The 12,643-nt window shown below is 42.2% G+C and overlaps 1 protein-coding gene across 3 annotated transcripts in view; it reads left to right on the top strand.

Moving 5' to 3' along the window:
* Atg2b (autophagy related 2B) overlaps positions 1-10,676 on the top strand; it is a 72,850-nt gene extending 62,174 nt beyond the window's left edge. For 2 of the 3 annotated variants that reach the window (XM_005390396.2, XM_013517180.1), the window contains 8 exons: positions 301-379; positions 1,008-1,215; positions 3,609-3,678; positions 4,222-4,304; positions 4,949-5,070; positions 5,272-5,426; positions 5,874-6,023; positions 9,429-10,676. In XM_005390396.2, coding sequence (XP_005390453.1) covers positions 301-379; positions 1,008-1,215; positions 3,609-3,678; positions 4,222-4,304; positions 4,949-5,070; positions 5,272-5,426; positions 5,874-6,023; positions 9,429-9,659 — 1,098 coding nt within the window. In that variant the 3' untranslated portion in view covers positions 9,660-10,676. The remainder of the gene's footprint in view (positions 1-300; positions 380-1,007; positions 1,216-3,608; positions 3,679-4,221; positions 4,305-4,948; positions 5,071-5,271; positions 5,427-5,873; positions 6,024-9,428) is intronic. The other variant, XM_005390394.2, reaches the window with a different exon arrangement.
* The last annotated feature ends 1,967 nt before the right edge of the window (positions 10,677-12,643 follow it).

Genomic DNA, 12,643 nt, shown 5'->3' with positions numbered 1-12,643 from the left:
TTGGAAATAATTGCTAGATTTGTAATTTTTAATTTCTCTATTTCTCCATGTTTGCCTCTGTGTTAAATTTTTTCACTGAGTTATGAGAATTAATAACTGTGTTGGTGTGTGTGTGTGAGAGAGAGAGAGACAGGGAAAGAGAATAGGAATAATGTATGATGCAGAGTAAGAATTCAGTAAATTATAGCTATTTTGAATAATGAGGAAAATGTAAGACTTTAGGCTACTTGTTTCATAGTTTTAGAAATATGGTAGATGTCTTTTTCTCCCTTTAGTTATAATGGCATCTCTTAATTCTAGGATGCCTTGTTTTTCCTGAAGGATTTCTTCACAAGTCTTTCTACAGAAGTAGAACTGCTGCTGACTCCAGATCCAGAAGGTATTTCACATACGCAGTTCGAAAATTCCACAGCAAATACAGATGCCTTCACTTAAGATGGGCTTATGTCCTAAGCCCCTGTTTTAAGTTGAAATACTGTAAGTCAAAATACATTCACAACATCGAACCTTCTGAGCATACAGCTTGGCCACACGGCACACTGTAGCACACTGGTCATTAACTCCTGGTGAGCTCCGGATTGATGGACCTGTGACTGCTGCGTCTGCCTAGCCTGGGGACAGAGATCAGCCGCATATTGATAGCCTGGGAAGTGATCAAAAGTCAACATTTGATGTGTGGTTTCTACTGACTGCACATAGTCCTTTGACACGACTGCAAAGCTGGTGTCACACCATCATGAAGTCAAACCATCGTTAAGACGGGCTGTTTGTACTTACACTGATTTTGATTGCTATGAGTTCTTTTTGAGAATATGTTTATATCTTTATTCCCATATATATGTGTGTGTTTTGTGTTATTAATTAATATGCAAATGTGACTTTATGTAAAAGAAAGAATTTAAACTTTTTATTAATTGGGATGTAGCAAAACAAGTTAAATTGATTGATTTAAACTGCTGTTCTAAAGAAACGTGGCTAATTTTTCAAATGCACACATTCCATTTCAGTTAAAAAGTCCCCTGGAGCCGATGTCACCTGCAGTTTGCCAAGGCATTTGAGCACCTCAAAGGAGCCAAATCTAGTTCTTTCTTTCCCGGGGCCAAAACAGCCTTCCCCAAATGATGGTGCCAATTCAGCAGAGGTGGCTAATGGAGTGGAAGAAAAGGAGTTCTCCGCTGAAGAAGCATCGTTTAGTGATCAGCCTGTGTTTTTTAGGTAAATAATTCAATTTTGATAACAAATAAGTTATTTGGAATTTTGAGGCTCATTCCATAATGCATAAGTGTACTGGTAGTTACGAGGTTACATCAGCTTTTTGCTTTGCCACATCATTAACTGGATGATTGCATGTGGTCCCCACCTAACTGGTAACCCTCATTTATAGATGGGAACCCAGTTCAGGATTCATCTGTCTATTCATCTGAATCTACAGCAGAAGTTCTCTTTTCTTCCTAGATCTTTCTTTGTTCCTTCTCTCTGGCCCACCCTTCCCACGTCACAATGATGTTTGCACCTCCCCAAATGTGCTGTCATCCTTTGCCTTTTTGTACACCTCAACTGTGGCATTCTGCCTTTACCCTGGTAGGAATTTCCTTCCCAGTTCTTAGTGTCTGCCCTACCCTGTCCCCATTACGTCTTTCCTGACCTTTCCCCCTTGGCCACGTGAGCACTGTCGGGAAGCCTGGGTGTCCTTGCTGCTGCTGTCTGCTGTGACTGCCCTGCTGGCTGAATAGGAGCTTTCACTGTTTTCCAGACCTATTCATTCTTCTTGTCTTCCTCCTTTCCCAGCCTTTGATGGGAGGCATGGGGTCTTGGCACTAGTGCAAAGAGAGGGGATAAAGAACAATTCCCTCTGCTGTGAAAGACAATTAACTATCTTCTCTGGTTTTTTCTATGCCTTCCCTGTTAGCATCCAGAGCTTCCCAGTCTTTCTGTCTTTCCCTCCAGCTTCTGAGGTCAGACCTTAGGGTATGGTGGGAAGTGGTGGTGTAACCGTTTGAAAGTGTTGGCGTGTGTTAAATGTCTTGTATAGTGATGAAACAGATGTCAAAAGATATAAGAATGCAAAAGACCTCAGGATAGCTGATTTTTGGTGGTTCTAAACCTTATCACTCTAAAAAAATAACATCTTATTTTTCCACAATGATCACTTTATATTTCTGTGAAAAATGTCTTTTTTAAAAACATTCACAAAGTGGCCATAATTTCATGTGACTTGCTGCCAGGCAGCCTTGAACCAGCCATGTACATGCGTGACTGTCCCACTGGGAGGCATGGGGTAGGCCCAGTGGGTGTTACAAGCTGCTGAGTGGGACAGTCATGCATATACTGCTGGTGGTTCAAGCCAGGAGGAACATGTTAATTTTTATTTTTATTAGTACAGGTCTATAGTATATAATGATTGCATTTACCATGGGGAATTGGCACATGCACATAACACATATTAATTCTTTTTTACATTCCCAGTAATCTGATTCTTACTTTGTATTAATTGCTTACCAACTACCAATTCAATTTATCTAAACATAGGCCTAAAAACAAAAAAACTGACACCTTTCTTTGGAAATGGGATCTTGTTGTGTTTCCTAGGCTGACCTTAAATTCTCGAACATTCTGCCTGGGATTACAGGCATATGCCGGTGTGCCTGGCTTGATGCTTTAAAAAAAAATATGTAAGAAAGGCTTGTATAGTTCTGTCTACTTACATTAGGCTATTTAAAATATTGAAAATAGCTTATAGATTTCATTTGTATTCCCCAAGAGGGTGCAGAACCTTGGGAGTAGTAGTGAGGTAGTCGGGTTACTCTGGATGAGGAAGCTAATGCCCAGGGGCAAGCTGACTTGCTCAGGACCCAGTGAGTGGCCGAGCCAGGGCTAGAACACCGGTCTTCGTATTAATGAATCCATGGGAGTCAGTGCTTTTGCCAGCGATGGCATCATGGGCTCTCTCCTTCCTTGTGCACTCATTCTGCAAGTACTTTGGGGGCAGCAGCTGTATGTATGTATTGGTCTCGGCACAGGAAGAACCTTTATTTAGTTGAGCTTAAGTAGTCTGGGCTGTGATGTGTGCCGTGGAGCAGAGAAGAGTGGGACAGGGAGTACTGAGGGGGTGTTGCTCAGAAGACCAGATGGAGGTGAGAGTTCAGGACGAGAGGGAGACACATCTCATACAGCTGGGACTGCAGTTCACACCTGAAGCTCCTGACTGCTTCATGTGGAGCCAGAATAATCCCCTTCCTTCTTCTCTTTGTGACTTCTTGGCAGTGATGATATCAACCGGTTTAATCTGGAAAGTTACCTTTATTGACTTGTACTCTGTAAGAATTGAGGATATCTGCCAAAATAAATTTTTTAAAGAATAAACATTTAATACATTAAGAACATTTTGTGAAGGAATTTAAATAAAATGTATCAGATGACTAACATTCATTTAGTTATCATCTTACCTGAAGAAAAGATAGTTAAAAGATACTCTCTTTTACTTTAGCCATAAGATATTCACATGATTTTGTTTTTCTTTTTATTCTGCAGTTTAACAAATTAATTTATATCTAATTTCAATGATCAGCAATTGTGAATATAAGTAACTCATCCTTGTTTCTCTCCAGAGAATTCAGATTCACATCAGAAGTTCCTATTCGACTTGATTATCATGGCAAACACGTATCAATGGATCAGGTTTGGAAACTTTGCACAGATATACTCTATAAAAGTATTTTTTGCGAATGGACTCAACCTATTTTTAACTTTGCTTTGTTGCTGTTGTTGTGTGTGAGTGGGGTGTACAGTATATACCTTGGTTCAGGAACTTACTTCTCTTCGTGATTCTGGCTGTAAACCAAGTTGACTAGAACTGAGTCAAATTCAGTGGTTAGGTTCAATGTTGACCTTACTGAGATATGTGATTCAGTTCTCATCCAGTGTGGTGTGTGACCAGAATCGTGGAAAGAATTAAGTTAATGAAGTGAGGTATCACTGTATATAAACGAAGTGTAAGGTTTTTAAATTTAACTGTTTTTATAAATTAAATACCATTTGCTTAAGTCCTACGAATATATATTGGATTGTAGATATTATAAAATACATATTTTTTCTGTAAACATCTGAAGTATTTTAGCTTCATTAATGAATATTGCTTAGATTTTTTTCATATAGCCACTATGGTAAATGTTGAGTCTTTTGTTAATTTACAGATTAATCTGGACTCTTTTTACTTTAAAGGGTACATTAGCTGGGATTTTGATTGGCTTGGCCCAGTTAAACTGCTCTGAGCTAAAGTTGAAGCGGCTCTTCTATCGGCATGGGTAAGTTGATTTATTGTATGAGACTTTAAGGTGAGGTTACTAACACTAGGTCACAAGCTAAACGTGGAGCCTTAGCTAGTATGTGTCATTGAATTATTTTACAGTGTTGTCTGCAGAGAGCTCCTTTTCAGGAGATCCCTGCTGATTAGGGGTTAAGTTTTATTTTGAGGTGAAGTAGTTTGAATAGAGCAATATCTTTTAAAAATAGGTACAGTTTAGGATAGTCTTAATAATTTCATAAAATTGTAAATTAGCTTTTTCAATGAGAAAACTTGAAGTTCTCCAGGTCATGGTTCTTAGTAGCAATTAGTGGCAACTTGTAGACTTCTGCTTAATCCTGTGCCAGAGACTTCAATGCTCAAGAAATAAGAATAGCAGAATGACACACATATACTGTCTAAGCCTTGAGGAAATTAACCTTATATATCTGTTTGTATCTACCTGAGTAGAGAGAGAGGAAGATTCACACTGGGCTTAACTGCTGCTTTATATTTCTTTGTGACTTAAAAAACGTTAAGCTGTTTTTGGAGCATCTATAATATTTTATCCTTGAAGTCTGTAGATTTTCTTACAAGTAAGAAAAAACTTACGTGACTGTACGAATGTATTTCTTATTTCTGTATACTAATAGTCACTTGCTGTAGTTTGCTAGGTGTTGACAAGTTGTTCTCATATGCAATCACTGAATGGCTCACTGACATTAAGAAGAACCAGCTGCCAGGAATCCTGGGAGGTGTTGGGCCTATGCATTCCCTAGTACAATTAGGTGAGTTTTCTTCTTTTCACCCTTTTCACTTGTGGACGACCCTGAGGGTCTTCATGAGTAACATTTTTCTAGAAAACCTGCATGTCTATGACACACATACAACCCAGCCTCCATTTGGGGGTTAAGAACTCCAGAGTTAGGACGGTAGCAGAGTTTTGAACCCCACGACTGAGGTTGCTTTCTGTGTGTTGACTGTTGCAGTCCAAGGCTTGAAGGACCTGGTCTGGCTGCCCATAGAGCAGTACCGGAAGGACGGCCGCATCGTCAGAGGGCTCCAGAGGGGCGCCGCATCCTTTGGTGCCTCCACAGCAATGGCCGCCCTGGAGCTCACCAACAGGATGGTTCGGACCGCACAGGTACCTTCCTGGCCACCTGTGGAGTCACTGCAGTGGTCTGGGCTGTTTTGTTTTTAAAACAACACTGAAAATATACAAAATGTTGAGAGTAGACATTTTATTTACCATGATTTAATACTGTGCTCATTTTATTGCTTATATGTCCACTACTAAGTAATTAGTAGCATAAAGCAGTGAAATTATAGTATCAAATTTGTTTGTCTGTTTCAGGTAAATAATAACCCTTACGTTAACAGGGGATTTATTTCTGTATAAAAAGTGTATAAAAAGATCATAGCCAAATTAAAGAAAGCTTACCTGATTAAACAATGGAAGTATTACAAACTCTTGTAAACTGGGAGTATCCGTAGGGCATTTGTACTTCCTCACTCCCTGTAGGAGGTACACTTTTAGTGAGCTCTCCAGACTGTCTTCTAATTCCTGTCTTCTTCTGACAAACCCATCCAGGCAGCAGCAGAGACCGCTTATGACATGGTATCTCCTGGTACCCTTTCTATTGAACCCAAGAAGGCCAAAAGGTTCACTCATCACCGCTTAGCCCACCAGCCAGTGGACCTGAGGGAAGGCATGGCCAAGGCCTACAGTGTGGTGAAGGAGGTGCGTGAATACCAAGGGACAAGTCCCAACTGCCTGTGTGCGTCTCTGCCCCGCTCACAAGGGCAGTCACTGATTTCAGTGTGTTTAAGAGAAACCCCCAGGAGAGGGCTGGGAGCCGCCACCTGTAGCACGTGACGTGTGTGTGAAGTGCAGGAAGAGGCTCGGTTGTGACGATGAGCTCCCATGCGGGCAGGGGCACATATTTTTTTCTGTGCATGTTGATACAGTTTTGTTACTTAAGTTTGTAATCAAAACTTACCAGTGTTTATATTTTAAGGTTACATAACTGGTATCATTCCACAACTTACATGTTTCAAGATATATCCATGTTGATAGATGCAATCTAATTTAAGTGTTTTTATAGTATTTCATTGTAGGAATACACCACAGTTTCCATACTTCACTACTGGTGGACATTGAGTGTCCCTCTTTTCTCTGAAACACTGCTATGGGGAGTGTTCACCTGCGTGTATCTGTTCAGATGTATCTGGTGGGTGGAGTTGGTGAGGTGAAACTGTGGGAATTTTGACATTCATTCAGCATCGATCACTTTCTCTGTGGTAGGTGCACCATTGAACCCTCGTTCTTTCTGAGCGTTGTCAGGGGCATCCCCTGGCTTCATGTATCTTGACATTCTTCTAATATGACATAAGGGAGCTGGCAGTCATGGTGTGTATGACTCATGTTTTAGGATTTCATTAAGGATATTTTCTCAGTCATGTTCAGAGGACAGTCAGAAGGGTATAGGCCAGACTTTTACCTGATAGAGGTAGCCCCAATGGCCCCTACATCTGTGGGAAGACCCCTGAGGTATAGGGTCAAGAAATGTATGGGTAGGTATTTAAAGGGAAGACCAAAGGTCAGCTTTCTTTAAGAGAGAGATCTAGTGGGGAGACTAAAGAGCGTTACTAGGCAGTCCTGTTCCTCCCACTTGGGCCAGTTATCAACAGACACATCGGAGGTCAGATTTGGAAAACCAGCAGTGAAGTTCAAGGCACAGCAGGGTGGCTGGCAGCACAATGGCATAGCACTTTTGCCTAAGGTACGAACTAGTCATTTAACATGGATATTGATGCACTTGCTTTGTACCAAATGTACAGTGACCTTAAAGACTGCTGATGTGCCCTGCTTGCAGATGAGGAAACAGCTCCCCAGGATGGCAGCTCCCCATTGAGGTGCAACCAGGAGGTAGTGGGGCCAGGACTGGAGTATAGAGAACTGGATCCAAAGTTTAGTTCTTCTCTAAATCTTGGCAGAAAGAATGCCAGAGAGGAGGGCGAGGACAGGGGATGCTGGTGTAGACCAAATATGAGTTCTATATGAAGAGGTTGTTCCTGATTAGTGATTTGGTTGTTAATATGTAACAGGTAAAGAGCAAAGTCACAGGTGTTTCAAAGAGATCTTATCCTTTACATCAGGGGTTGGCAGGCTACCCTGCAGGCCCCATCTGACCCAGGCCTGTTTTAGGATGAGTGTATTGGTCAACTTTCCTATAGCTAGGACAAAATACATGACACCCACAGCATAAAGGAGGAAAGGTTTATTTGGCTTACAGTTTCAGGGGATATAGTCCATGGCTAGTTGTTCCCAAGGCAGGAATGTCACAGTGGAAGGGTATGGCAGAGCAGAGCTGCTCACCTCATGGCAGTGTGGAAGCAGAGCACAGGGGAAGAGCACCAGACAGGAAGAGAGAAGAAACTATGTATAGTACCCAAAGTCGTGCCTCCATAACCCACCCAAGCACCCTTAGTCGCTTTATTAATCTCTTACTAGTTGCCTCAGAAGTCAGTCAAGATTAACTGTCACAGTAAACCTTTGAGCTGATAATTTTTTTGCAATTGTAAACAGTTAGAAAAGAAATGTGAAAAAATGTCTGAGGTCTGGCCCGTTACAAAGTTTGCTGACCGTTTGTGTAATTCTGTTCAGTGGTAGGCAAGTCCTTGTGAGTATGGGAGTAGTCACCTAGAGATTCTTCATTGGACATACTCTGTCTTCCAAGTGGTGCCACCCTCTTGAGATGAATTGCGCCATTTAATTCTGACAAACACCATAGGAAGTAGGCAGTTAGCTAAGTGATGAGGCTGCAGTTTAAATTTACTTTCATGTCTCCATTCTTGGTAGTGTTAATCATTATACTGTGATAAACTAGTACCTGCCTGTCCTTGGTAAAATAGGGAAGGAGGGCAGGGAGGGCTGGGAGATGATGTGTGTATTTGTATAAATGGTCAAAGTTTGCTTTGTTTCTCAGTTTCTCCTGCTGGCTATTATATTCCAGATCATTTTAAAATGGCACTTAAATTTCTTTTACTTTTTTCTGGCCTCTGTGTGTGCGTGTGTGTGTGTGTGTGTTTACCCCTGGTGCTGGATGTGTTTGCCTGGTGCACTGGGTAGAAACAGTACTTTATTACCTGGCCGATGTGATAGCTAGATTCTGGGTTAGGACAAGGTCCTTGATTTCCCTGGAGAGCCCAAAGTTTCTTTATGCTGTACCTGCCACTGAAGCTGTCACAATGGAATGTCCCTGAGGATTTCTGAGGTAGAGAAGTGGCAGAGATTCACTTCAGGTACTATGCACACTTATATATTCAGCCTCTGGCATAGTGGTCGTGATTATTTTATTTTTTTTAGTACATGTTTGCAATGATTACATCCATTGTGCGGAGTTGGTGCAGGGGCATAACACATCCTAATTCTTTAATGCCCTTCCCGTCCTCCCTCCCCCTCCTCCATCTCTTGGTTCCCTTCCCACTTGCAGAAGATCTCCCAGTCATGATTATCTTAATATTAAATGGTGAGAAGAAAATAGAAATTCTTCCAAAGCTTTGTTTCTAATAATTAAGCACCAGGTTCCTGCTTTACCTTCTCAGAATTTTCTATGAAACCCAATAAAATATTCTATTTGGGGCTTATGTTAGTGGAATGTTCCACCGATGTCTTTTCTAATACATAGCCAGTAATTGTAAACAAATAATTTTCTAGAGCTTAGTAGAATGAAATTTTCTTATGTTGCATCAGAAGAGCTAGTCCCACAGTCCTTTAGTGACTGTGTATTCAAGCTCTGTTTGCTAAGTTGATTTAATGGGAGTGATTAATTTTGCCAGCAAGGCTACTCTTAGATCATTAAGTAGTTCTGTAAATCTGCTTGTGAGAAATTGTGGTTTAGCTACATTTTCCACTCATTAGTGTCACAATAAAATACTAAATTGTAATAATCGCCTCTTTGCCGTATAGTGAGAATTTTGTCATAAAAATAATTACTCTGGGTAATCTCAAAACAGGGTTTCTGTTTGTTTTCTTTCAGTGTAGTGACAAGCATGATGTTAACTGTAATAAAAGTGTGTGGCACAGGATAATTTTTTTTTCTGGCCAGTGAGTCACGCCCTTCTCCCATCCTCCCCACCGCAGGGCATCGCAGACACGGCGCAGACCATTTTTGAAACGGCAGCTCGAGAACATGAGAGCAGAGGGGTCACCGGGGCCGTGGGCGAGGTCCTGCGCCAGATCCCCCCTGCGGTGGTGAAACCTCTGATTGTTGCCACAGAAGCAACGTCAAACGTGTTAGGCGGCATGAGAAACCAAATCAGACCGGACGTCCGGCAAGACGAGTCGCAGAAATGGCGCCACGGAGAGGACTGACGTCCCCGTGCAGCTCTGCGAAGAGAACCAAGGTGGAAACCAGGCGCTTTGTGTCCCGTGGCAGCTTTAGCTCCTTTAATTTTCTTGTGCTCATCTCAGGAAAAAAGCATTTTGTGGTTCAATAATTTAATGTCAAAATATACAACCAAAAACTTCTGACATCTTAGGGCTGGTTTGGTATTTGCCTGTAGAAGTGGCTGGTGGCTGGTGTCAAGGGTCATTAAAGCATTTGCTGCCAAGTTAGTGGAATGCTCGCTTTTATTAAAGTGACCATAATTCTCCTTGTTCCAGACAAGCTACCATCGGAACCTCCTTTCGCAATACAGAGCACTCAGACAACATTGGAGCACTCTGCATGATTCGTGTAGTCTTGGGAGGTGATTTCTCTCAAGGTTTAAAAAGAATCACAGCTTCAAAACTTTCACTGAGAGCGTGAGAAGCCACAGGGGAAGCAAAAACAGACAGGATTTTCAAGATAATGTCATAAAACTAATAAGCTGTGTTTCGGCGCACTCGAGAACAGTTTGCTTTCCGTTGACTGGGAAGAGCCTTCTGCAGGGTGGAGGAGATGAACGTTGCAGACATGTTCTGTTGGGTTGCACTTTATCCTGTGTGTGTGTGCGTGTGTAGATCAGTACAAGTCATGTGCTGTATTTTTTATGTCATTTTCAAAGTTAACACAAAATATGAAGAGGAGTAAATGTGTCTGAACGTTTTTGGCAAAGAAAAATAACCCAAATGTAACAGCCTCCTTTACTTTAAGTGGCAGTGTGCATTCTGTGGGGACTGGGGCCCATTTACTTGTTTGTATGTTCCATTTTAAGCAGGTATAGTACAAGCTTGTTAGGGATGTGTGGAAAGGGAGAGTGGAGGTTGTTTTTACTCTTCGAACATTAAATGAAAATCCTCAGAAATATGCCCTAGTCAACTAATTCACAGTACCATTTTTACATGGTTAACATGTACATTTTGATAACCTGTCAGGAATGAATAAAGTATTTTTATTTAAAGGTAAAATGGTTCTATGCTTCCATGAATATTTTGCTTTTCTTAGAGCATATTCATAGATGTAGTACCCCAAAATATTAGGGAACACTTCCTCAAAATTAACCGTGGTTACTGTCAAGGAAATCATGACCACAGAGCGAGAGGGGAGCGCTCCTCAGCCTGTGACCAAGCAGGCAGGAACGGGGCTGGGCAGCTTCTTTTCTGAGGAGTCTGAGGGGGACCATATCTCTTCTGCGTGCTTGGGGTTTCAGAACTGCCTTCACTTTGGAGTTGGAAAATGAAGTTAAATCAATTTCTTTCTCTCAGTTTTCTAAACAGGAAAGCAATTTTCTAAACAGGAAAATCCAAACATTTAGAATTTACACAAGAAAGGTGTTAGGTAGCGTTTAAATTTATTTTCTCTTTTTGCTGTTGAAAAATGTGAAAAGGCAGTGCTGGAGTGAGCCTCTGTGTAGGCATTGGAACCATCTGGTACTACTGTGTTCTTGAGATGAAATCCATAAGGATGTGGCCCTGCCAGATGCGAGGGGGTAATAGTCCTGTTTATGACCATGACAGTCCAGCCTGCCTCCGGCTCCTGGACACTTAACTCCAGCGTCTGTCTGCCCTTATCATGGAACACTGTGTTACTTACAATTCATCAAAGTGAAAAACACTTGATCAAGCTTAAAAATCTTTTAATCCATAGTTACCCAAAGTTTGATTAGATTTAGTGTAGGGGAGGTAGTTATCCCCTGTCCTCTGAGTGACAGGTGGACCTTTCTTTTATCAAATTAAGCATATAAAGTCTGCGTCTTTCCCATACGAACTATGCTTCTTTGTTCTGCCCTCCTCTACCTGCTGTGGATAAAGTTGATGGGGACAGAAACCTTGTGACCACAGAGTCTGTCTCAGAGGTCCATTCACGGTCCATTTAGCCAAGATGCTCTTCACTTGAGGTATCTGTACAGGGTCTGTTTATATTTAACACTCCCAAGTTCCTGCATTTTTAATTTTTTCTTTGTAAAGAAGTGTTCGTCCAGACTTCCATGTTGTGATGGCACAGTAAAAAGCGTTTGGCAGGATCCTTACGATGCCTGATCTGGGACTTAGCAAGTGGGCAGCTTGGCTGTGACATTGAATCCCAAGCCTCACTGCCCACGCCTGCACGTGAGGGTCCGAGTGCATGGGTGCGCATGCGGGCACGTGCCCTTGTGCCCAGTAGAATGTCCGGCCCTGTGCTGCCTCAGCTCAGTGACGGCAAACCTCTTAGAGCTTTCACTCATACGAACCGCCCACTGCAGCACATGTGCCGTAGTTTGCTGCCACTGATCTAGGGGGCAGTGCTCCGGTCTCATCACACCCAGAGCAACCAGGGGCTACTTCAGTGCTTGGGACTCTCAGAATGATACACGGCTGAAGCCTAGATGGGCTGCTTTCTTTCCTTTTTGAGACAGGGTCTCACCATGTAGTCCAGGCTGGTCTTAAACTCATCGTGTACCCTAGGCCTCAAACTCACTGTGATCCTCTTACCTCAGCGCCCCGAGTGCTGGTGTGCGCCATTGTGCTTGGCTAGATGTGCTGCTCCTGATCGGAGTAGACTGCACATGGCCACTTGTTGCTACGCTGAGTCCACGTAGAGTCTCCCCAGAGTTCTGGTGAGAAGCTGAACCAGGATCTGCCAGTGAGCTCAAATCCCTACAGTTCTGTGCATGTGTTCAGCTGACCTCATGTCGTAAAAGGAAAGGCAGTGAGGGACATCACAGCTCTTCCCCTTGCATGGCAGGGATGTAGAATCCCTGCTTTTCCCTTCCTGTCTGTCGCCACATGGCTGTGACTCATAAGCAGAACATCCTTTGAACATTTGCCTTGTAGGATGGATAAAACCTAATTCGTCTTGCAGACATCATAGCACTAGATTTTCATTTTAACAAAGTTTGGGTACAGTTGGGATTTCCACTTAGAGTACATACATTTGACACCAACAGTTTTGTAAT

Source organism: Chinchilla lanigera, unplaced genomic scaffold (assembly GCF_000276665.1).
Source record: "Chinchilla lanigera isolate Chin_1 unplaced genomic scaffold, ChiLan1.0 scaffold00037, whole genome shotgun sequence".
Classification (NCBI taxonomy): Eukaryota; Metazoa; Chordata; class Mammalia; order Rodentia; family Chinchillidae; genus Chinchilla; species Chinchilla lanigera.
This window is presented reverse-complemented; position numbering and strand designations above follow the sequence as displayed.